Raw genomic sequence first — 25730 nt, 5'->3', positions numbered from 1 at the left:
GATATTAGGTACATACCAATGTTCCCCCTAATTTTAATTTGGGTGCGCAACCCCTTTAAGCATCTGCGCGACTCATTTCATGCATGTGCGAAATTTAACATGGGAAAAGCTGCGTGGACGCGCAGCTTAGAGAGAATGTTGGTACATACCTACTTAAAGTGTTCCTTCTGTGTTCAATTCGGTTCATTCACAGGCACATTTTGGCAGCCTATTATTTCTACCTCTTTTTTCTTTTGGCCCCTCTCAAGCCCTTCTCTCCTGTCTTCTACCCTTCCTGTCACAAAAGAATGTCACCTTTCATTTTTTCCCTCTTGGATACTTAGCCCACCCTAATCCTTACCCCAAACCATCACTGCTCATATGCCTTCCTACTCTCCGGCCACCATTTCAGGCACTAATGTCTGAATAAGCCAATAACTACACTATGTGGCTCTCTTAGAATTGTCTGAAGGCCCATTGAGATACCCATCGCTGCCTCCTTACGACCAGCAATCCCAACTACCCCATCCTCCTCTCTTGCCGACCTTCCAACTAGCACACCTGCTGGAGCAAACCTCCTTCCAGTTCTGCTCATCCTACCAACCACGATGCCCTTTATCTCTGCCAGTGGTCAATCACCGTCCCTCTCCGAATTGCCCTCCAAAATGTCCATTCAATGATGAACAAGGCCCTTGCTAATCACAACCTTATTGTGGATGGCTGTATTGACAGCCTGGCTTTGACATACTTGGATGACAGATGGAACCACCTTGTCCCTTACTGAAGCTTCCCCGACTGAATGTCCAAAGTCCAAGAGGTGCAGACTTGAGCGAACCTGGTACACAACTGGTTTAGCCATTCATCCCCAGATTTGCTGGATCATATCAAAACTATCAGGCCTTAACCTCCTCTGCCAAAAACACCGACTGCTTCAGAAACTCCTGTCTTCTTTGCTTCACTACTAATTGCCTGCTTAAACCCTTCACCCTTGCCTCTTCCACCCTCTCCTCCAACTACAAGTGCAGGAGATCATGGACTTCTTTGAACTAAGGTTGAGACCATTCATTCTGCTGCTTCCCCCTTCCCCTTTCCCACCAAGCCAAACCTTCTATCAGTTTTCTCCCTGCGCTAGTCCAGAAGGTTTTCTCACTTCAGGTACTGTCCACCTTCTTTCAAAAGCACCGTATCTCTAGGTAGCTGAGGGAAGTAAGGGTGGAAATAATGGCGGCTCTGGTCACAATCTTTCAACCCTCCTTGGATATGGGAATGGTACCAGAGGAATGGAGGGTTACAAATGTTACACCCCTGTTCTAAAAAGGGAAGAGGGATAAACTATAGGCCAGTCAACCTAACGTCAGTTGTGGGGAAACTTCTGGAGACCATAATCTGGGACAACATTAATTGGAAAACCATGGATTAATAAGTGACAGCCAACATGAATTTGTTAACGGCAAATTGTGTCTGACAAACTTGATTGAGTTGTTCGATGAAATAATGGAGGGGGTTAATGAAGGTAGTGCAGTTGATGTGTATATGGATTATCAAAGGCGTTTGATAAAGTGTCACATAATAGACTTCGTAGCAAAATTGAAGCCACGGGGGTTCACATCCACCAATCTTTGAAGGTGGAAGGATAAGTTTAAAACATATGGGATCCTTGGCGTTATAAATAGAGGCATAGAATACAAAAGCCAAGAAGTTATTCTTAAACCTATATAAATCACTGGTTAGGCCTTAGTTGGTGTATTGTGTCCAAATCTGGGAACCACACTTTAGGAAAGATGTCAAGGGCCTAGAAATTCAGTGGCCTGCGCCACCTGTTAGCGCCCTAAGAGGGCACTTAGTGGGTTTTGCGCCACTGGCCACACCTCCCGCTAAATTTAGCGGGACGCTAATGGCGGCGCTAGCCATTAGCGCTGCGCCGCTACCGATGACGTCATCGGTGTGCGCAGTGCCCCGCTACCACCCCGATCGCGAAATTGAGTAGCGCCCCCTGCTGTAACGCCGGTCGCAATTTGCGACCGGTTCAGGGGGGCCTACCTGCGGCGGTTGAGGCGCTGAGGTGCGGAGCGGCCATTTTTTTTGCTGGCCGCCTGCCAGCACCTCTCCGCGCTGCCGTCCCCGGCCTCCTGAGCCTCACCCCCAGCGGAGTGCCGGCTGTGTCCCAAGAGCCCGGCACTTCTCCTCGATGCCGGGCTCTTTTGCCGGCACTCGCGCTCTTTGAGCGCGCTGCAGCAGGCCCCTCCCCTTTAAGAAGGGGAGGAAGGCATGCAGTACCGCAGCGTGCCGCACTGCGGCACGTTGTGCAATTTTCAGTTGCAGCGCCCCAAGAGGGATGCGGGGCGCCTCGAGTAGCGTCGCGCTTCCATCTGGGGCGCTGAAACTGAATTTGCGGCGGGCGGCTGCGACTCCTTCCAGGGCGGTACTTCCGGCGCCATGGCGAGGCTGGCGCCCCAAACGGGGTGCCAGTGAATTTCTAGGCCAAGGTCTTGTAAAGGATGCAGAGGAAATTTATCAGAATGATACCAGGGATCAGTTATGTGGAGAGATTTAGTAGCTGGGTTTGTTCTCCTTAAAGCAGAGAAGGTTAAGGGGAGATATAATAGTTCAAAATTATGAGGGGTTTTGATAAGAGTAAATAAGGAGTGTGTTGTGATGTGGAATGTACTGCCTGAAAGGGTGGTGGAGACAAATTCAGTAGCAACTTTCTGAAGGAACTTGGATATATACTTGAAAATGAAGCATTTGCAGAGCTGTGGTGAAATAGCAGAGGAGTGCAACCAATTGTATAGCTCTTTCAAAAAGCTGGCACAGGTACGATGGGCTGAATGGCTTCTTTGTGTGCTGTATGATTCTATGGGGGAAAAATACAATTGCTTTGCGCCTCCCGTCAGCGCCTGGCGGGGGCGCTAACAGGGCGAGGCGAATCCAATGACACATGGCAAATCCGGCCCCCCCATAGCGGAGGGCTTCAACGTCAGGCAGATTGTGACGTCAGTGAGTGTACAACGCTCACTGGGTGCCGAATCTACAAAATTCATTTTCGCCCCCTGCATTAGTGCCTCGCCCCAACAGCGACAGGGAGAGGAGGCGTCTAGCAGGCAGAGGGGGCGATATATAAAGGCATCCTCAGTAATGAGTCGCAGCTGTCAGGTTAGTGGTGTTTCACTGCTTCCTTGTCAGTTTGACATTGTGAAACCAATTCATTCAGTAATTTAAAGGCTCTTCTGTATCAGGAGTGTTGTGGCTACTAAAAATTAGTTACATTTATTCTCACAACATATCAAAGTGCTACACTTGGCTTACATTAATGGGGGCTGTACTGGCAGTCGACCTCGCCCTCCAGGATCTATGGCGGAGGGAAAGGAGGCAGCGAGAAAGATTGGAACATGTGGCCAGAGAGAGGAGGAGGGCCATCAGGGCTCTCAACAGGAGGGTCTTCTGAGAGCACTTCTCCTACCTTCAATTAAGCGAGGAGCAGTGTATTAGAAGGATCCGCTTCAGCAAGGAGATGGTCACAGAACTCTGCCACCTCCTGCAACCAGACCTCCAGCCTCAGATCAGGGGGACCACGGCTCTCTGTGGCAGTCAAGTCACCGTCACCTTCAATTCCTTCGACAGTGAATCCGTCCAGTCTGCAACAGGAGACATAGCTAACATCTCGCAGTTCGCCATCCATTGCTGCATCCGGGAGGTCATACAGACTCTCTACAGTAGGGGAAGTGAATACATTTCCTTCCCCATCACCAGAGAGAAGCAGGACGAACGTGCATGTGGCTTTGCCAGGATAGCGGGATTCCCCATGGTGCAGGGCGCCATTGACTGCACCCACGTGGCTTTGCGGACACCACATAACAATCCTGAGATCTTCCGTAACCGCAAAGGTTGCCACTCAGTTAATGTGCAATTGGTGTGCGACTACAGACAGTGAATCCTCAATATGAATGCCCACTGTCCTGGCAACAACTACGATGCCTTCATCCTGTGCCAGGCCTGTGTGCCAGCACTCTTCCAGGCACCATATCAAGCTCGCGGCTGGCTGATCGGAGACTTGGGCTAGCCGCTCTCCACCTGGCTCATCACTACCCTCTGCAACCCCAACACTCCTGCCCAGCATCATCAAGCAGGCCATCGGGGTCCTCAAGCAATGGTTCCGCTGCCTTGACCATTCGGGAGGGGCCCTCCAGTATTCGGTTGAGCGGGTGTCCCATTTCGTGGTGGTCTGCTGCATGCTCCACAACTTGGCTATCATGATGAATTAGCTGCGCAAATAGATGTAAACGGATATGATATAATTGGGATTACAGAGACATGGCTCCAGGGTGATGAAGGCTGGGAATTCAACACCCAGGCATATTCAATATTCAGGAAAGACAGGCAAAAAGGAAAAGGAGGTGGGGTAGCGTTAAAGAGGAGATTAACACAATAGTGAGGAAGGATATTAGCTCTGATCTGGAATCTGTGTGGGTAGAGCTGAGAAATACCAAGGGGCAGAAAATGTTAGTGGGAGTTGTATACAGACCCCCAAACAGTAATGCTGAGGTTAGGGATGGCATTAAACGGGAAATTAGAGATGCGTGCAATAAGGGCACAGCAGTTATCATGGGTGACTTTAATCTACATATAGATTGGGCTAACCAAATTAGTAACAATACTGTGGAGGAGGAATTCCTGGAGTGTATACGGGATGGTTTCCTGGACCAATATGTCAAGGAACCAACTAGAGATCAGGCCATCTTAGACTGGGTATTATATAATGAGAAAGGATTAATTAGCAATCTTGTTGTGCGAGGCCCCTTGGGGCGGAGCAATCATAATATGATAGAATTCTTCATTAAGATGGAGAGTGAAGTACTTGACTCAGAGACTAGTGTCCTAAATTTAAATAAATGAAAGTACAATGGTAAGAGGCACGAGATGGCTAGGATGGATTGGGGAACGTTACCTAAAGGCTTGACGGTGGATAGGCAATGGCAAACATTTAAAGATCACATGGATGAACTACAGAATTTGTTCATCCCTGTTTGGCATAAAAATAAAACAAAGAAGGTGACTCAACCATGGCTAACAAGGGAAATTAGGGATAGCATAAGATCCAAGGAGAGGACATATAAATTGGCCAGAAAAACATAGAAACATAGAAGATAGGAGCAGGAGTAGGCCATTCGGCACTTCGAGCCTGCTCCGCCATTCAATGTGATCATGGCTGATCATCCAAATTCAGTACCCTGTCCCTGCCTTTTCCCCATATCCCTTGATCCCTTTAGCCTCAAGAAATATATCCAACTCTTTCTTGAATATATTTAATGAACTAGCCTCCACCGCCCTCTGTGGCAGAGAATTCCACAGGTTCACCACTCTCTGGGTGAAGAAATTCCTCCTCATTTCAGTCCTAAATGGCTTACCCCTTATCCTTAGACTATGACCCCTGGTTCTGGACTCCCCGGCCATCAGAAACATCCTTCCTGCATCTAGTCTGTCCAGACCTGACAGAATTTTATAGGTTTCGATGAGATCCCCTCTCAATCTTCTAAACTCCAGTGAGTATAAACACAATCTCTCCTCATACGTCATTCCTGCCATCCCAGGTATTAGCCTGGTGAATCTTCGCTGCACTCCCTCCATGGCAAGAACGTCCTTCCTCAGGTAAGGTGACCAAAACTGCACACAATACTCAAGGTGCGGTCTCACCAAGGCCCTGTACAACTGTAGCAAGACATCCTTGTTCCTGTACTCGAACCCTCTTGCTACGAAAGCCAACATACCATTTGCCTTCTTAACCGCCTGCTGCACCTGCATGCTTACCTTCAGCGACTGGTGCACAAGGACACCCAGGTCTCTTTGCACTTCCCCTTCTCCCAATCTATTGCCATTCAAATAATAATCTGCCTTCCTGTTTTTGCCACCAAAGTGGATAACCTCACATTTATCCACATTATAGTGCATTTGCCATGTTTCTCCCCAATTACCCAACCTGTCCAAATCGTACTGGAGTTTCCCGACATCCTCCTCGCAGCTTACCCTCCCGCCCAGCTTTGTGTCGTCTGCAAATTTGGAGATATTACATCCAATTCCCTCGTCCAGATCATTAATATATATTGTGAACAGCTGGGGTCCTAGGACCGATCCTTGCGGTATCCCACTAGTCACTGCCTGCCACTCGGAAAACGACCCGTTTATTCCAACTCTTTGCTTTCTGTCCGCCAACCAGTTCTCTATCCAAGTCAATATCTTGCCCCCAATCCCATGTGCCTTAATTTTGCACGCTAATCTCTTATGTGGGACCTTATCGAAAGCCTTCTGAAAGTCCAAATACACCACATCCACTGGTTCTCCCTTATCTATTTTACCAGTTACATCCTCAAAAAATTCCAGTAGATTAGTCAAGCATGATTTACCTTTTGTAAACCCATGTTGACTTTGTCCGATCCTGTCACTGCTTTCCAAGTGCTCTGCTATTACATCTTTTATAATAGACTCTAGCATTTTCCCCACTACCGACGTCAGGCTTACCGGTCTGTAATTCCCCGCTTTTTCTCTACCACCTTTTTTGAATAGTGGGGTAACATTAGCTACACTCCAATCCATGGGTACTGTTCCAGAGTCTATCGAGTTCTGGAAGATGACCAGCAATGCATCTACTATCTCTAGGGCCACTTCCTTAAGTACCCTGGGATGTAGATCATCAGGCCCTGGGGATTTATCGGCCTTCAGTCCCATCAATTTTCCTAACACCATTTCCCTACAAATACTGATTTCTTTCAGTTCCTCCCTCTCATTAGACCCTATGTTCCCCCGTATCTCTGGGAGGTTATTTGTGTCCTCCTTTGTGAAGACAGAACCAATGTATTTAGTTGGTCTTCCATTTCCTTGTTTCCCATTATAAATTCCCCTGATTCTGACTGTAAGGGACCTACACTTGACTTCACCAATCTTTTTCTCTTCACATATCTATAAAAGCTTTTACAGTCAGTTTTTATGTTCCCTGATAGCTTACTCTCATATTCTATTTTCCCTTTCTTAATTAATCCCTTTGTCCTCCTTTGTTGACTCCTAAACTGCTCCCAATCCTCAGGATTATTGCTTTTTCTAGCCAATTTATATGTCCTCTCCTTGGATCTTATGCTATCCCTAATTTCCCTTGTTAGCCACGGTTGAGTCACCTTTTTTGTTTTATTTTTATGCCAAACTGGGATGAACAAATTCTGTAGCTCATCCATTCGGTCTTTGAATGTTTGCCATTGCCTATCCACCGTCAACCCTTTGAGCACCATTCCCCACTCGATCCTACCCAACTCGCTCCTCAGACCATCGTAAGCAGCAAACCTAAGGATTGGGAGCAGTTTAGGATTCAGCAAAGGAGGACAAAGGGATTAATTAAGGGGGGGGGGAAATAGAGTATGAGAGTAAGCTTTCAGGGAACATAAAAACTGACTGTAAAAGCTTCTATAGATATGTGAAGAGAAAAAGATTGGTGAAGTCAAGCGTAGGTCCCTTGCAGTCAGAATCAGGGGAATTTATAATGGGGAACAAAGAAATGGCAGACCAATTAAATACACATTATGGTTCTGTCTTCACAAAGGAGGACACAAATAACCTCCCAGAGATGTCGGGGAACATAGGGTCTAATGAGAGGGAGGAACTGAATGAAATCAGTATTTGTAGGGAAATGGTGTTAGGGAAATTGACGGGATTGAAGGCCGATAAATCCCCAGAGCCTGATAATCTACATCCTAGGGTACTCAAGGAAGTGGCCCTAGAAATAGTAGATGCATTGCTGGTCCTCTTCCAAAATTCTATAGACTCTGGAACAGTTCCCATGGATTGGAGGGTAGCTAATGTAACCCCACTATTCAAAAAAGGTGGTAGAGAGAAAATGGGGAATTATAGACCGGTATGCCTGACATCGGTAGTGGGGAAAATGCTAGAGTCCATTATAAAAGATGTAATAGCAGAGCACTTGGAAAACAGTGACAGGATCGGACAAAGTCAACATGGATTTACAAAAGGTAAATCGTGCATGACTAATCTACTGGAATTTTTTGAGGATGTAACTTGTAGAATAGATAAGGGAGAACCAGTGGATGTGGTGTATTTGGACTTTCAGAAGGCTTTCGATAAGGTCCCGCATAAGAGATTAGCATGTAAAGTTAAAGCACATGGGATTGGGGGCAAGGTACTGACTTGGATAGAGAACTGGTTGGAAGACAGGAAGCAAAGAGTTGGAATAAATGGGTCTTTTTCTGAGTGGCAGGTGATATACCTATCAATTCCTCCAATAAAAGGCGAAGAGTTACGAAGGTGACTAAAGGTTTTTATTGACTAAATAACAGAGCCCACTCTCGTGGGTGATCCGATCCAAGCAGGAGGAATACCAGTCAGTCGCTCACCTTTATACCTGGCCTGGTGGGTGGAGCCAAGGCGGAGTCGGCAGTGGTCATCCCAGGTATAGCAGTGTGGCAAGAGGCGACCTCGTACCGTGATACAATAGTGGTCAGTGATACAGTTATAACGAACAGTGGTGAACAGTGCTAACTACTAACAGTGATACGATAGTGAACGTGGTTTACCACATTCACCCCTTGTTTAGAATTAAGTCCGGCGGGGTGAAGTGTACTACCAATTCTGGTAGGTCAGTCTGTCCGGAGGCTTCGTAAGCCTCTCCGATCGCCGCAGCGGTGGTGTTGTCTTATCCGGTGCTGGTGCCTTAACCGGTGTTGATGCTGGTGTTTGCGTGGTCGGCGAGGGCTCGTGGGGTTCCGGCATGCCGTCTACCTGGGCTGGGGTTGGGGGGGGTGGTGGCGGTGTTTCCGGATCGGCTGAGGGTGCGAGGTCTCGTAGGGAGACAGTGTCCTCCCGCCCGTCTGGGTACGCCACGTAGGCGTACTGGGGGTTGGCGTGCAGGAGGTTCACCCTCTCGACCAGGGGGTCCGTTTTATGGGCCCTCACGTGTTTCCGCAGCCAGACCGGCCCCGGGGCGGTCAGCCAGGTTGGTAGAGTGGTTCCCGTAGTCGACTTCCTGGGGAAAACGAACATTCGTTCATGGGGGGTGGTGTTAGTGGCCGTGCAAAGTAATGACCGGATGGAGTGCAGCGCTGTCGGGAGGACTTCTTGCCAGCGGGAGGTTGGGAGGCCCTTAGACTTTAAGGCTAAGAGGACGGCCTTCCATACCGTCGCGTTCTCTCTTTCCACCTGACCGTTACCTCTGGGGTTGTAGCTGGTGGTCCTGCTTGCTGCAATACCTCTCTCTAGGAGGAATTGCCGGAGTTCCTCGCTCATGAAGGAGGAGCCCCGGTCGCTGTGTATATAGTTCGGGAACCCGAACAAGGCGAAGAGGGCATTCAGGCACTTAATGACCGTGCTACTGGTCATGTCGGGGCAGGGGAAGGCAAAGGGGAAACGGGAGTACTCATCAACGATGTTGAGGAAGTACACATTACGGTCAGAGGACGGGAGGGGCCCCTTAAAGTCGATGCTCAGGCGCTCGAAGGGGCGGGTGGCCTTGATCAGGCTTGCTCGGTCCGGCCTATAGAAGTGCGGTTTGCACTCCGCACAGGTCTGGCAGTTCCTGGTCATGGTCCTGACCTCCTCGATGGAGTAGGTCAGGTTGCGGGCCTTAATGAAATGGTAGAGTCTGGTGACTCCGGGGTGGCAGAGCTGGTCGTGGAGGGTCTGAAGCCTATCGATATGCGCGCTGGCGCATGTCATTCGTGAAAGGGCATCAGGGGATTCGTTCAGCTTGCCTGGCCGGTACAAGATCTCATAATCGTAGGTGGAGAGCTCGATTCTCCATCTCAAAATCTTGTCATTCTTGATTTTGCCCTTCAGCTTGTTATTAAACATGAAAGCCACCGAACGCTGGTCGGTGAGGAGGGTAAATCGTTTGCCTGCCAGGTAGTGCCTCCAGCGCCGTACTGCCTCCACGATCGCCTGGGCCTCTTTCTCGACCGACGAATGTCGGATCTCGGGGCCCTGTAGGGTCCTTGAGAAGAAGGCCACTGGCCTCCCCTCCTGGTTTAGGGTGGCGGCTAAGGCGAAGTCGGATGCGTCGCTCTCCACCTGGAAGGGGATGGACTCGTCCACTGCGTGCATCGTGGCCTTGGCTATGTCTCCCTTAATGAGGGAGAAGGCCGCGCACGCCTCCTCCATGAGGGGGAAGGAAGTGGCTTTCAGGAGGGGTCTGGCTTTGTCCGCGTAATTGGGTACCCATTGGGCATAGTAGGCGAAAAGCCCCAGGGTTCTCCTAAGTGCTTTAGGGCAGTGGGGGAGGGGTAGCTCCATGAGGGGGCGCATTCTTTCTGGGTCGGGGCCGATGATTCCGTTCTCCACTACGCAGCCGAGGATGGCAAGGCGCGTGGTGTTAAACACGCATTTCTCCTTATTGTAGGTGAGGTTCAGCCGTTGGGCCGTACGGAGGAATTTCTCCAGATTCGCGTCATGTTCCTGCCGGTCGCGGCCGCAGATAGTGACGTTATCTAGGTAGGGGAATGTAGCCTGCAGTTCGTTCTGGTCAACCATCTGGTCCATCTCCCTTTGGAAGACCGAGACCCCATTAGTGACACCGAAGGGGACCCTAAGGAAGTGGTATAGGCGCCCATTCGCCTCGAAGGCGGTATACTGGCGGTCCTCAGGGTGGATAGGGAGTTGGTGGTAGGCCGACTTCAGGTCGATGGTCGAGAATACTTTATACTGTGCAATCTGATTGACCATGTCAGATATGCGGGGGAGGGGGTATGCGTCCAGCTGGGTATATCTGTTTATGGTCTGGCTGTAGTCGATGACCAGGCGGTTTTTATCGCCGGTCTTTACGACTACGACCTGGGCACGCCAGGGGCTGCTGCTCCCCTCGATAATGCCCTCTTTCAGGAGGCGCCGCACCTCAGAGCTAATGAAGGCTCTGTCCCCGGCGCTATACCGCCTGCTCTTGGTAGCGACGGGTTTGCAGTCAGGGGTAAGGTTAGCAAACAGAGAGGGTGGCGGGACCTTGAGGGTGGAGAGGCTGCAGGTGTTACGCGGTGGGCGGTTTAACGTTTGCTGGTTGTTGACTGTGAGTGGGGGGAGGGGTCCACCGTATGCTAGGGTTACGCTTTGGAGGTGGGATTGGAAGTCCAGCCCTAGTAGGACGGCAGCGCAGAGATGGGGGAGGACGAGGAGTTTAAAGTTTTTATACTCCGTGCCCTTAACCGACAGGGTCACGACACAGTAGCCGCTGATGTCCGTGGCATGGGACCTCGATGCCATCGAGATTCGGCTGCGCGTTGGTAGGACAGAGAGGGAGTAGTGGCTCACCGTGTCTGGGTGGATGAAGCTCTCCGTGCTTCCGCTGTCGAACAGGCAGGTCGTGGCGTGGCCGTTCACTTTGATGTCCATCATTGACTTGGACAGATGGTGCGGGCGGGCTTGGTCCAGGGTGACGGAAGCTAGTGTGTAGCTGAGCGAGTCGTTGTCATCTGCGGGCGAGGCGGTCGGGCGTGGTGAGTAAAATGGCGTCTCCCACGAGGTAGGGCAAAATGACGGAGAAGATGGCTGCCCCCGTAGCTCACATGAGGCACTATTGGGGTCGGTTGCCTTAATCAAAGATGGCCGCCCCCATGACTCATGTGTGGGGATGCTGGCCTCAGTTGCCCTAAACGAAGATGGCCGCCCCCATAGTTCGCATGCGGCACTGCTGGCCTCTGAGGATCCGCTCCTGCAGGCCTTGGAGAAGTGGCCTTTCTTCAGGCAGGTTCTGCATATGGAGTTCTTGGCTGGGCAGCGCGACCTCGGGTGCTTCTCCTGGCCACAAAAAAAACAGCCGGCGGCCCGATCGCGGATGCCCGATGTCGGGGCCGGTGCCGGGGGTGGCAGGGCCGGTCGGGTCCGGGACGCCGACGCAGAGGTAGGTCCCGGGGGCAGTGCTGGGAAGGGTGCTGTGGTAGGGGTCGGGCCCGAGTCCCAGGGTCGCGAGCAGTACCTGGTGAATGCTTCCTGATCTTGGTGGGCCACTTCCAGGGAGATAGCGAGGGCTTCAGCTTTTTCCATGCTGAGGTCTTTAGCTTCCAGCAGTCTTTGCCGTGAGTACTCGGACCGTAGGCCTTTCAGGAATGCGTCGCGGATATTATCTTCAGTATTTTCGGCTGCCGACACCGATTTAAAGTCACAGTTCCTGGCGAGTGCATATAGCGCCTGTGAGAATTCGGCTACTGATTCTCCTGGCTGTTGCGGCCGTGATCTTAGGAGGTGCCTAGCGTACATGTAGTTTACCGGGGTCCGGTACTTCTGTTTCAGCAGGTTGATGGCGGTCTCGTAGGTAGTCATGTCCTCGATGAGAGTGTATACTCTCGGGCTCAGTTGCGCCTGCAGGACACTTAGTTTGGATGCCTGAGGGACGCTGGATTCTCTCAGGTATGATTCGAAGCAGACCAGCCAGTGTTTAAAGTCTGCGGCTGAGTTTGCTGCTCGTGGGTTCAGGTCCAGGTACGGCGGTCTGAGGGCTCGCAGCCAAGCTGGCTGGTGTGGCTGTGCTCCTGGGAGCTGCGCTGGTGGCTCCTCCGCCGGTTGTGACTCGTTGTCGGACATCATTAAATTTAGTCAATAAAATTGATATACCTATCAATTCCTCCAATAAAAGGCGAAGAGTTACGAAGGTGACTAAAGGTTTTTATTGACTAAATAACAGAGCCCACTCTCGTGGGTGATCCGATCCAAGCAGGAGGAATACCAGTCAGTCGCTCACCTTTATACCTGGCCTGGTGGGTGGAGCCAAGGCGGAGTCGGCAGTGGTCATCCCAGGTATAGCAGTGTGGCAAGAGGCGACCTCGTACCGTGATACAATAGTGGTCAGTGATACAGTTATAACGAACAGTGGTGAACAGTGCTAACTACTAACAGTGATACGATAGTGAACGTGGTTTACCACAGCAGGCAGTGACTAGTGGGGTACCGCAGGGATCGGTCCTTGGACCCCAGCTATTCACAATATATATTAATGATCTAGACGAGGGAACTAGATGTAATATCTCCAAGTTTGCAGACGACACAAAGCTGGGTGGGTGTGTGTGCTGTGAGGAGGATGCCGAGAAACTCCAGTATGATTTGGACAGGTTGGGTGATTGGTCAGATGCATAGCAGATGCAGTATAATGTGGATAAATGCGAGGTTATCCACTTTGGTTAAAAAAACAGGAAGGCAGATTATTACCTGAACAGCAATAGATTGGGAGAAGGGGAAGTGCAACGAGACCTGGGTGTCCTTGTGCACCAGTTGCTGAAGGTATGCATGCAGGTGCAGCAGGCGGTTAAGAAGGCAAATGGTATGTTGGCCTTCATAGTGAGAGGATTCGAGTACAGGAGCAAGGATGTCTTGCTGCAGTTGTACAGGGCCTTGGTGAGACCACACCTTGAGTATTGTGTGCAGTTTTGGTCACCTTATCTGAGGAAGGATGTTCTTGCCATGGAGGGAGTGCAGCGAAGATTCACCAGACTGATACCTGGGATGGCAGGAATGACGTATGAGGAGAGATTGGGTCGATTGGGCTTATATTCCCTGGAGTTTAGAAGAATGAGAGGGGATCTCATTGAAACTTATAAAATTCTAACAGGACTAGACAGACTAGATGCAGGAAGGATGTTCCCGATGGCGGGGGAGTCCAGAACCAGGGGTCACAGTCTAAAGAGAAGGGGTAAGCCTGTGCTGCCTTCCTTTAGGAATTTATGTTAGTTTTCAAGTTAATTCAGGGGTTTGAGTAATTTGGGTCGATTTCCATTGTGTGCCGCCACCTAGTGGATATTTGGTACCTAGCAAGTGCAGTAAAACACAGTAAAGTAAACTGCTGCATAGCACAAGACCTGCAGCTCGACACATGGTCTTGCAGTTATTTTCTTGTTACGCTTCGGCCTTGGACACTATTTGTCTATAAGTACTTGAGAATGTTATAGATGATTAGTGTACACTATATTTTGCAGAAAATGTTTAGTTTGTAACCTTTCTCTGTAAGCAAACCTGCACAGCTAGCCGTGAAGTGCACGCTCTCTGTGTCTAGCTGGTTAACTTGTAGCTGTATTTTGATGCACTATGTACAGGGCTAATTTAAAGTAAATGTAAGAGAATGCCTTTCAGTTTGCTAAATGTATATTCACAGTAAGCTGTGTTTTCACGTGTTTTGGTAAGTTACATGCCAAATGTACTGTGTTGCTCAGGCTTAACTAAATTTGTGTATGCATATCAGTTATGTGCTTGTGTACTAATGTGTGCTTCCATCTCTGTATTGTATTTCAGTTTCACAATAAGAATCTTTCAGTGAAGTTTACAAGAAAAGTCAAGCCTTGTGATTTTTATGGGAAGTTATCAAGTTGTTAGCTACCTGTCTAGCTCTGCATAGGAACGCGCTGCAAGGGCAGAATAAAGCCATTTAGGACAGAGATGAGGAGGAATTTCTTTACCCAGAGAGTGGTGAACCTGTGGAATTCTCTACCACAAAAGGCAGTTGAGGCCAATTCATTAAATATATTCAAGAAGGAGTTAGATATATTTCTTAAGGCTAAAGGGATCAAGGGATATGGGGAGAAAGCAGGGACAGGGTACTGGATTTGGATGATCAGCCATGATCTCATTAAATGGCAGAGCAGGCTCGAGGGGCCGAATGGCCTACTCCTGCTCCTATCTTCTATGTTTCTATGAGGGCCCAGCCCTTGCCACCAGGGATTGCGGGACCACCTCAGGAAGAGGAAGAGAGAGAGAGGAGGAGCAGGACGAGGAGGAGGAGAAGGAGGAAGGGAGGAGGAACAGGAGCTAGCGAGGAGCCAGCCACTCAATCGGCCTTCCGGTAGAGCGGTCCGTGACCACCTCATCAGGCTGCAGTTCCAATAAATTGAACCCCAGATCCCCGTTGCTCACCACACCCCCATCATTCCATCGTTGTCGCAGGCCATATCACAGTGCAAAGCTGAAAAGAGAGACACCACAAAATATCTAAACTGAATTAATAAATTGATCAATAATCAGTGAACACATATTTACAGCAACATTATTACCTATTCACCCTTGTGCAATTCCTTAGTGCCTCTCGTTACTGTGCCTTGGCCTACTCTAGTGCTCCTATGAAGTGTTGGCCCACTGGATTGGCTGCAGCACGGCTGGTGGAACGTTGCTGAGTGTCCGTGTGGGAGACTTCAGATGGCCTTGCAGGATGCCCCCGACCAGTTCTGGATATGGAAGGCCCGGCTGTAGACTGCACCACCTCAGCATGGGCAGCAGCAGTCTGGGTTGGCCGGATGAGAGGCAGCGACACAGCAATGGTGGAGTGCCAGTGATGGGAGCAGGAATGCTGTTATCCTGAGAGAGGACAGCAGGTTCGTGCTCCACTGACTCACTGCCACTCCCCCAGGGCAGCACCTCAGCATCCCTAACAATCTGTTGCAGCACAGATTGCCATGAAAATCCCGGTCGATGGCAGTAGACCCAGCCACGATGGCAGCAGTCAGAGCTTGCGAATGTCACCAAGCACAGACTGCATTACAGCACTAAGACATTGCATCGCTTCCACCTGTGCTGCAATGGAAGCTGCCAGATCGCCCATCACACGCAGCATCAGGTCTGGGTCACCACGGTCTCTCTGGGAGTCTGCCATCTGAGCTCTGTGCAATGTTGGAGGTGGACTCCTCCACGCTCCTTACCATTGCAGAGAGGCTCTCGGGTACCCTTGCCATTGCACCTATCATCTCCATGTGCATGCCTATCACTCTTCTTTCAAAGGCCTCCCCATCGAAGTCCTCATCTGAGTCCTGTGCAGCAGAACTCACGTGCGGACTTGCCCTCCGGGAAGCTGGCCCCCGAGCTACCCTTTCCCCCTGTCCTTGCTGCAGCCTGCTCGTTCCGGTACATCACCCTGTGCAGATTCTGCTACTATACTAGCCTCTAAAGAATGCGTAGTGCCAGTATCTGAGCTGGTGCCTGCGGGTGAGACATGTAGTGACGTGGTGTGTTCTTCCTCCTCCTCTTCTCCCGCCTCGCTCTCTACAGTGCCCTTAGGGACAGGCTGCTCAGGTGCTTGCTGATTATCTGAAAGCATAAAGGCACAAGATTCGGGTTAAGGTGAGGAGAGGGGGGCAGGAAGGAATAAATCCATGCATACAGCATGATTAGCTGGAAAGTGCGAAACGCTTGTGGGGTGAGGATATGAGAAGAAAGAGTAGGGATGAACATACCGTTGTTGTCCCCCAAGGGGGGTCACCGTCGCCAGCAGCCACGGTGCCCACAACCTGGTGCGCAATAATGTGCAGCACTCGATTCTCCAGCGCAGACAGTGGTTGGGTGTCAGCTTGTCCCCTGCCTGTGCACTCCTGCGCCCTCCTGTTGTGAGCCACCTTGTCCTGCAACAGAAAGTAAACTGTGTGAGTGAGTGTGGAGCAATGTGTTTCGGTGATATGCCTGACATAGTTGAATAGCTGTGATTGTGTGCATGGTATGAGATGTGGGTGTGAGTGCTGGTAGGTAGAGATTGTTGGTGGGTGAGTGCTGGGGGTGTGGTGTTTTGAGCAATGTCCAGACTGTAGTTCAGATGGTGGTATGTCACATTTGTTGAGGCATTGATTCACCCTGACCACCCGAGTGAGGTCGTTAAATTTCTTCCTGCACTGCGTGTGGGTCCTGGGGACGACAGTACTGCCCGAGGCGTGCTGGGCTACCTCCCTCCACATGGTGCGGAAGACTTGCAGCGAGGGCTTCCATCCACTTGCCGGGTAAAGCACCGCCCTCCATCTTTCCACTGCGAACACCAGCGCCCTCTATGCATGGTTGCAGAATCTGTGGGCTCTCTCCCTGGGGCGTGGATCTGCTATCATTACAGCAACTTGAGTTGTCCGGCTCCTTCTCCTTGACCTGCTGCTGCTGGCTGAGATGGCTGCACAGCCAGCAATGATGAGAATAAGGTTCTGCAACATCAATGAACCTCCCCTCTAAGAACTGGAAAGAGCCTATGGCAATGATGACTTGTGATTAGACTGCACCTGATATTGGTCAGCACTTCGAGTTTAACACCACTGAGCTAGGCGTTAGCGCTTGATTTAGCGTTCCAATCCTTTCTTTGTGCAATGAGATTTAATTTTGCATGCAGTCTGAAGCATTCCTGGATAATAATGAATTTCTCCCCCTATGATTCTACCCCACCATCGGCAGTTGTGCCTTCAACTGAGAAGCCCCTACACTTGAGTTCTCTCCATAAACCCCCCTGCCTCTCCATCTCTCTCTGCTTTAAGGTCCTCCTTAAAACCCACCTCTTTGAACAAGCTTTTGGTTACCCTCCTAATATCTCATCCTTTGGCTTGATGTCCATTTTTTCCTGTGAAGTACTTGGGGCATTTTTTTTTCTATGTAATGCAAGTTGTTAAGTTATGAATTTGACATTGTGCTTAAGCTGTTAAAACAGCATAAGTGTATTTGGAGATAGTTATTTTACCTCTCACTTTGTTTCATTGCAGGTTTCTTCGGTCCAACATTGAACAGTTTTATCCATGTATTAATGTACTCATATTATGGCCTGTCCACTATTCCATCCATGCAACCTTATCTTTGGTGGAAGAAATACCTTACTCAGGCACAGCTGGTAAGAAAGAACTTGCATTTATATAGCACCTTTCACAACCTGAGGATGTCCCAAAGCACTTTGTAGCTAATGAATTACTTTTGAAGTGTGATCACTGTTTTAATGTAAGGATACACGGCAGGCATTTTGCACACAGCAAGGTCCGACAAACAGCATTGAGATAAATGACCAATTAAACTGTTTTAATGGTGTTGGTTGATTGATAAATATTGACCTGGATACCAGGAAAACTCCTCTGCTCTTCGAAAAGTGCCATGGGACCATTTGTTCCCACCTGAGGGCAGACAGGACCTCAGTTTAACATCTCATCCAAAAGACAGCACCTGCGACAATCCAGCACTACTTCAGTACTGCAGTGGAGTGTCAACCGAGATTACGTGCTCATTTCTGGAGTGGGGTTTGAACCAGGACCCACTGACTCAGAGGCTAAGATATTTGTAGCCTATTATTCATGCATTTCTGTTATAAAGGAAATTACCATGCATTGATATAAACTTCAGCAGAACAGGGGCATTCTCAATCCCATGACTGCCACCCTGTAGTAACCATCACTCACATCTGCTCAGCCATTAATGCTGACTCAAGATTAGGTAGCCAGATACTCATACAAAAGATGTGAGAAATGCATTTCATTTTTAAATTATTGAAAAGGTCAAGCATACAAAAGGTGGCCAACCAGAGTTTTTGTACTTTTGAACAATTTGCCACTCTATAAGATAATTATTTGGGAATATTGATTTTCACCGAACTAGCACACCTAGGTCTAGAAATTGGGTTGGGGCGCCAAAGTGGCGCAAAAGTCGCCTGAGCGCAGGATTTAGCGCAGCGATCGGAGTGATACCGAGCGCCAGAAATTCAGTTTCAGTGCCCCTCGAGGGAGACGGGGCGAGGCTCAAGGCGCTCCGTGTCCCTCTTAGGGCGCTGAAACTGATTATCGCAGCGCAACGTGCCGCAGCGCCACATGCTGCGGCACGGCACACTGCGGTACTGCAGGCCTTCCTCCCACTGTTAAGGGGGAGGTGCCTGCAACAGCGCGATCCCCGCTCGCGAGTGCCGGCAAATGAGCCCGGCACCAAGGAGAAGTGCCGGGCTCTCGGGAAACAGCCGGCAATGCCGCGGGGGGGTGGGGTGGGGTTAGGAGGCCGGGGACAGAGGTGCTGGCAGGCGGCCGCCGAAAAAGCGGCCGCCCCGCACCTCCATCTTAACTTGCGCTGCTGCCGGCACAGTAAGGCCCCGTGAACCGGGCGTGGGTAGCGAGCGGCGCAACTGCGGCGTTCGCTACCAAATACCGCGAACGGGGCACGAATGGGGTGCTGCGCACACCGATGACGTCATCGGTGGCGGCGCAGCGCAAATGCCTAACGCCACCATTAGCGCCCCTACTGAATATCGCCGGAGACGCAGCCAGTGGCACTACAGCCACTGACTGCCTCTTTAGGCGCTAACAGGTGGCGCTACTCACCCAATTTCTCCCCCCAAATGCTTCAAGACTTTAAATTACTCAAAGTAGTAAGGTACTTGGGTACTCTATTAAAGTAAATAGATTATGAAATGCCTAGGTAACTCATCATTATACTCACTCTCGGTGCATCACTGAGACATTTTAGACTGCCACTGTAGAACTAGCACTAGAGTATTGAAAGTCAACCTCAAGACACTGCAACCAGCACAGCTGTAGTTATAACCATCACTAAGTTGCATATCAACTTGGGTTGGCTTTAGTATTGACAGAACAGAAGAGCCAAAATGTACAAACTAATTGATACATTTTCTCAGAGTTTTGAAAGCTATATGCATTTTGCAGGCACCTAAGCTTGAAGAGTAAGATCTGTGTCCTTCAAACATTAAATTTTGGCATAACAACAGAAAAACTCAGCAGGCCAGGCAGCATCCGTGGAGAGAGAAACAGAGTTAACGTTTCAGGTCGAAGACCTTTCGTTAAATTTTGGCACTTTAATATAATTCCCATAATTCTGTGTTAATCTGTGCATTCTAAAACTTGCTTAGAGGCCTTTAATCTTTTTTGAGAACGCTAATGCACAGCAGTTTACTTTGCACTGGCACAATAAATCTTGAAATTTGATACTTCCCTGTTGGTTGCTAGGTGATATAATCAGGGCAGGTATATAAATACAAACAGACATTCAACATGAGTTTATTCTGAGAATGATTTAGTATCCTGTGGGGTAGAAGTTGTGAATTAAATATTATAATTAGATGGAATTAGAAATACACATTAGGAATTCTGGTACAGAAGTCAGTGTGTCTGCATGATTTTTCCATCCATTAACTTTATTTTCATATGTCAGAAAATCGTGTTGGGCACACTGATCTCTGTCTGACTTTCCGACATGCGTCCTACTGTAGGAGGTTGTATGCTGGGACCACTAAACAGCTCTCTCAACCCCTCCACTGTGTTGTCAGACTGCTTGTCCGACATCCAATCTTGGTTGAACCGAAATATCCTCCAATTAAACATTGGGAAGACCGAAGCCATTGGGGGTAAAATTAGACTCTAACGCCAGTTTTTTTTAGCACTACAATGTCCCTTCATGAAGGTGTTTGCGCGCATGTACCTAACGTCTGACGGCAGCATGCAGAGCAGGCATATCATGACAGTCAGCGTGCAGTGTTGATTTGATGCCAGCGCTGCCATTTTGGAGCTCCACACTTATCCTCGCACAGCTGAACACAACATTAAACATCATGAAGGACCTCCCCGCCAGCACTATTTAAAGGGATCATAAGTTGTACAACTATAAGTTAGTTGCTGGTTTATTTCTTCTGGCTGTTGCTGCATGAGGAGAGATTGGGTCGATTGGGCTTATACTCACTGGAGTTTAGAAGAATGAGAGGGGATCTCATTGAAACTTATAAAATTCTAACAGGAGTAGACAGACTAGATGCAGGAAGGATGTTCCCGATGACAGGGGAGTCCAGAACCAGGGGTCACAGTCTAAAGATAAGGGGTAAGCCATTTAGGACAGAGATGAGGAGGAATTTCTTCACCCAGATTGTGGTGAACCTGTGGAATTCTCTACCACAGAAGGCAGTTGAGGCCAAGTCATTAACTATATTCAAGAAGTAAGAAGTCACACAACACCAGGTTATAGTCCAACAGCTTTATTTGAAATCACAAGCTTTCGGAGCGCTGCTCCTTCGTCAGGTGAAGTGGAGAAATGCATAAAGACACAGCTTATATAGTCAGAGAATAATGTCAGATGTTTACAGGTAATCTTTCCAACTGCCATTTATCCCACCTCGGCAGAGAGATAATCACAGCAATCAAAGGTGTGAATGTTCTTTGATGTAATGTTTTCCTGACTGACCTGTTTGGACACCATTCACACCTTTGATTGCTGTGATTATCTCTCTGCCGAGGTGTGATAAATGGCAGTTGGAAAGATTACCTGTAAACATCTGACTATATAAGCTGTGTCTTTATGCATTTCTCCACTTCGCCTGACGAAGGAGCAGCGCTCCGAAAGCTTGTGATTTCAAATAAAGCTGTTGGACTATAACCTGGTGTTGTGTGACTTCTTACATTTGTCCACCCCAGTCCAACTCCGGCATCGCCACACCATATTCAAGAAGGAGTTAGATATATTTCTTAAGGCTAAAGTTGTTGTGTATGTACCTTTAAGAGAAGAACTGATTCTATACTGCAGTACCGGCAGTGACCACCCCTGTATATAAAGCCATAGCAGGCTTCTGTACTTCAGTCTTAAGTAATACCTGTATTATTGTTCTCCTGCAGTCCGTGTATTATTGATACTCGGACACTACACTGGCGACGAACAGGTTCGAACTCACCTGCAGTACTGCATCACCTCACGGGGATCTTTCCCTGAGAAGAAGCTTCTTGGAGGTCGAAGTCAGAGCAACGGGCGTCGACCGCGGGCAACCGCCCAAGGATCCATCGGAGTTCGGAGAGTTGCAGGAGAGGCTGTGGAGAGCTGGGCTTGGCTCCCCAGTCAAGGTGTTCCAGCAAATCGTGCTGGTAGCTGGTGCTGACCCTTCTGGACTGCGGCGGGCTCGAGCTTGATCGAGCGGCTCTGCAAAAGGGGCCGTGCAGCATCATCGGGAGGAAAAGAGAGAGAGGGTGGAGCGCACAGGGCGTGGTCGGTGCTCAAGAACCGGGCAGCGTAGCGAAAATAAAACAAGGGGAACGAAAAGTGAGACGCGCCGAAGCCACAGGTCGCCGCCATTACCCTGCAGAACGCTAGGAGCAACATGGCAGCAAGGGGAAGAAGGAAAAGCGCGGGAGGCGCCATTTTATTCCATTGGGGAAGAAGGAAAAGCGCGGGAGGCGCCATTTTAATCCATTGATGAAGAAGAAAAAGCACGGGAGGCGCCATTTTAAATCACCCAAGATGCCGAAAAGTGGCAGTATCACTGCTTTCGACAACGAGGTAGAAGACTGGACCACGTATGTGGAAAGAATTGAAGTGTACTGCAAGGCAAATGAGGTGGCCGATGGAAAGAAGGCGTCGGTATTATTAAATTTGATGGGCACGAGAACGTACGGCCTATTGCGGAATTTAATTACCCCAGCTAAACCAATGGAGAAAAGTTTTGAAGAGATTGTTAATATCTTACAGGAACACCTAAACCCTACACCGCTGCTGATAGCAGAAAGATTCAAGTTCCATAAAAGAAACCAGCACAAAGATGAGAGCAATGCTGACTATCTTACGGAACTACGCAAGTTATCGAAGCAGGACTGGCAGACACCTTACGGGATAAGTTTGCCTGCGGGCTCCAGAGTGAAGGAACCCAGAAACGACTACTTTCGGAAAAGGACCTGACGCTAGAACAGGCTTTCAGCGTGGCAGTATCCTACGAAGCAGCAGCATGGGGAGCTGCGGAAATACAACAGAAACCACAAGAATACAGCGCTAACTAAATGGTATATGGAGCAGAAAAGTGCTATCGCTGCGGCAGAACAACCCATGATCAGAAGGACTGCTGGTTTAAGGACAAAGTATGCAGGCAATGTGGGAAAATAGGACACATAGCAAGAGTCTGCAGGTCGGGAAAGAAAACCAACACTACAAGAACTACTAAGGAAAAGTACAAGAAAGTAAAGAAATTGACAGACAGTAGTTCGGAAGATCAGGAGAGTGATAAGGACTCCGGGAGCAGGAGACTAAGTTGTCTAAAGTTACACAACGTGATCGCAAAGGAGGATCACCGAACCATTTGGGTCACCCTCATGATAGCAGGGTCCCCAGTAAAGATGGAATTGGACACAGGATCAGCCCTAACTGTCATGAATCAACGAGACTATGAGCGGCTATTCTCACACATACCCTTGAAGGACACGTCCATTGTATTGAAGACATACACGGGGCAAAAAGTCTACCCCAGAGGAAAAATAAGGGTGCCAGTTGAATACAACGGCAAGGAAACACAGAAACTGTATCTGTATATATTACAAGATGGAGGACCACCATTATTGGGACGTGAATGGATCCGAAAAATACAATTGGATTGGCATTCCATTCAGGCGCTAACTGTGACTGACAAAAAGGATGATGACGTCACACCTGGACGACTGTCAAAAATTCTAACTGACGCGAAAGAGGTGTTCCAACAAGGACTTGGGACTCTAAAAGGAGTAACGACAATGATAAAAATCGAAGATAACTCAAACCCAAAATCTTTTAAGGCCAGACCGGTACCTTACGCGATCCGCCCAGCCGTTGAAGCAGAGCTGGAGAGACTGGAGCGTTCGGGTGTGCTGTCCAAGGTGGACTGGAGCGAGTGGGCCACACCCATCGTTCCTGTAATGAAGAAATCATTGAGCAGCACGCCTGGGGAGCCGAAGAAGGTTCGCATCTGTGGGGACTTCAAGTTAACTGTGAACCCAGTCCTGCACACAGTACAATATCCACTTCCACGGATAGAAGATATTTTCGCCTCACTATCTGGAGGGAAACGCTTTACAAAGATTGATCTGGCCCAAGCGTATCTACAAATGGAGGTGGAAGAAGCATCTAGGAAATACCTCACGATAAACACTCACAAAGGCCTTTACCAGTACAATCAACTGGTATTCGGGGTAGCATCAGCCCCGGCTATTTGGCAGAGAGTGATGGAACAAGTCCTGCAAGGGATCCCGGGGACCCAGTGTTATTTGGACGACATCCTGGTTACGGGCGAAAATGACAGTGAACACCTTGCCAACCTGGAGCAGGTGCTCACGAGATTACCGGAATATGGGCTACGAGCCAACCGCCCCAAATGCGAGTTCTTCAGGAGACAAATCTCGTATTGTGGCCACATGATTGATGAGGAAGGGTTGCATATATCGCTGGACAAGATTGAGGCTGTAGTCAAGGCTCCAGCACCGGAAAATGTGTCGCAACTGAAGTCGTTCCTCGGGTTGGTGAACTACTACCATAAGTTCTTGCCGAATTTATCTACAATTCTGCACCCACTGAACGCCCTGCTGCAAACTGGAGTAACATGGAAATGGAGTGATGAGTGTAAGCGTGCCTTTCAGGAATGTAAATGCCTAATCACTTCAAAAGAAGTATTGGCCCACTACAATCCAACACTACCGATTCGGTTAGCATGTGATGCGTCTCCCTACGGCATCGGAGCGGTGCTGTCACACAAATTCCTTGACGGTTCAGAGAGGCCAATAGCCTTTGCGTCGCGCTCGTTAACCTCAGCCGAGCGTAACTACGCCCAGATTGACAGGGAGGCCCTCAGCCTGGTGTGGGGGGTGAAGAAGTTCAATCACTATCTGCACGGGCAGAAATTCACCCTACTGACTGATCATCAGCCTCTGGTCTCCATTTTTAACCCAAAGAAGAGCGTTCCGGTGATGACGGCGCAAAGGCTGCAAAGATGGTCACTTTTTCTAGGGGCACATCAGTACGACATAGAGTACAAGGGTACGAAACAGCATGGAAACGCTGATGGGCTGTCGCACCTACCGTTGCCTACGGTAGAGGAAGCACCTGCAGTGGACCCTGTTGAGATATTCCATGCGACCATAGTCGAATGTCTACCTGTTACAAACTCAAGTATAGAGAAGGAAACCCGAAATGACCCGACACACTCTCGGGTCTATGATTTGACAGTGAAGGGATGGCCAGCACATGGCGACTCACTGTTGCCAGCATTCTCGCCAAGGAGAGGACAGCTGTCAGTGTGCCAGGGGACCTTGATGTGTGGATCCCGAGTGGTAATTCCACCCAAGTTGAGAGATAGAGTGCTCAATGAGCTTCATGAGGGTCATCTGGGAGGGGTAAAAATGAAGAGCCTAGCCAGGGCGTTTGTGTGGTGGCCGGGAATCGATAAAGAAATCGAGGATATGACCAAGAGATGCATAGGATGCCAGAAGGTCCAAAACGCTCCACCACAGGCCCCGCTACATCCATGGGAGTGGCCCTCATCTCCATGGCAACAGGTACACATTGATTTTTCTGGTCCATTTATGGACTCAATGTTCCTAATCGCTGTGGACGCCCATTCGAAATGGCCAGAGGTCATCAAAATGTCCTCCACCACCACGGAGAAAACTATTACAGTCCTACGGACCATCTTCGCCAGGAATGGCTTGCCAGAACAGATTTGCTCCGACAATGGGCCACTGTTTATGTCCGAGGATTTCCGGAGGTTTCTGAGGAATAATGGGGTGAAACATTACACATCTGCCCCATATCATCTAGCCACAAATGGATTGGCTGAGAGGTTTGTTCAGACCTTTAAAAAGGCAATAAAGGCAATGTATAACGACGACATACCACTACAACACAAGGTGGATAATTTCTTGTTTGCTTACCGGAATGCGACACATGCAGTCACCAACCAAGCTCCAGCCATAATGTTCTTCAACCGAAGGCTAAGATGTCGCCTGGATTTGCTCAAACCAAACATAAGACGAGATGTTGAGGATAAGCAATTCCAGCACATAAATGAGAAGCCAACCAGGAGCTTCAAGATAGGGCAACCAGTCTTGGCCCGCGACTACCGAACAGAAAAATGGCAGCCAGGAACGATATGCACACAGCAGGGACCACTAATGTACACAGTGGACGTTGGAGAGAGCATCGTGAGACGCCATGCTGACCAGATTCTAGAGTCACAGGAACAAGCCAAACCCATACCACGAGCAGGTGCACCTGGTAATCAACCCGAAGTACAGATTGCGTCT

General features: G+C 49.2%; 1 protein-coding gene across 2 annotated transcripts in view; it reads left to right on the top strand.

Annotated features, from left to right (window-relative positions):
- Nucleotides 1–25730, top strand: part of elovl2 (ELOVL fatty acid elongase 2) — a 307754-nt gene that overhangs the window by 265066 nt on the left and 16958 nt on the right. For both annotated transcript variants that reach the window (XM_085988799.1, XM_085988800.1), the window contains exon 6: nucleotides 17436–17560. In XM_085988799.1, coding sequence (XP_085844925.1) covers nucleotides 17436–17560 — 125 coding nt within the window. The remainder of the gene's footprint in view (nucleotides 1–17435; nucleotides 17561–25730) is intronic.

The sequence above is a fragment of the Somniosus microcephalus genome, chromosome 5, assembly GCF_052327205.1.
Source record: "Somniosus microcephalus isolate GS21.2 chromosome 5, FLI_Smic_1.0, whole genome shotgun sequence".
NCBI lineage: Eukaryota > Metazoa > Chordata > Chondrichthyes > Squaliformes > Somniosidae > Somniosus > Somniosus microcephalus.
Note: the sequence above shows the minus strand (reverse complement) of the source record. Positions and strands in the feature narration are given on the sequence as shown.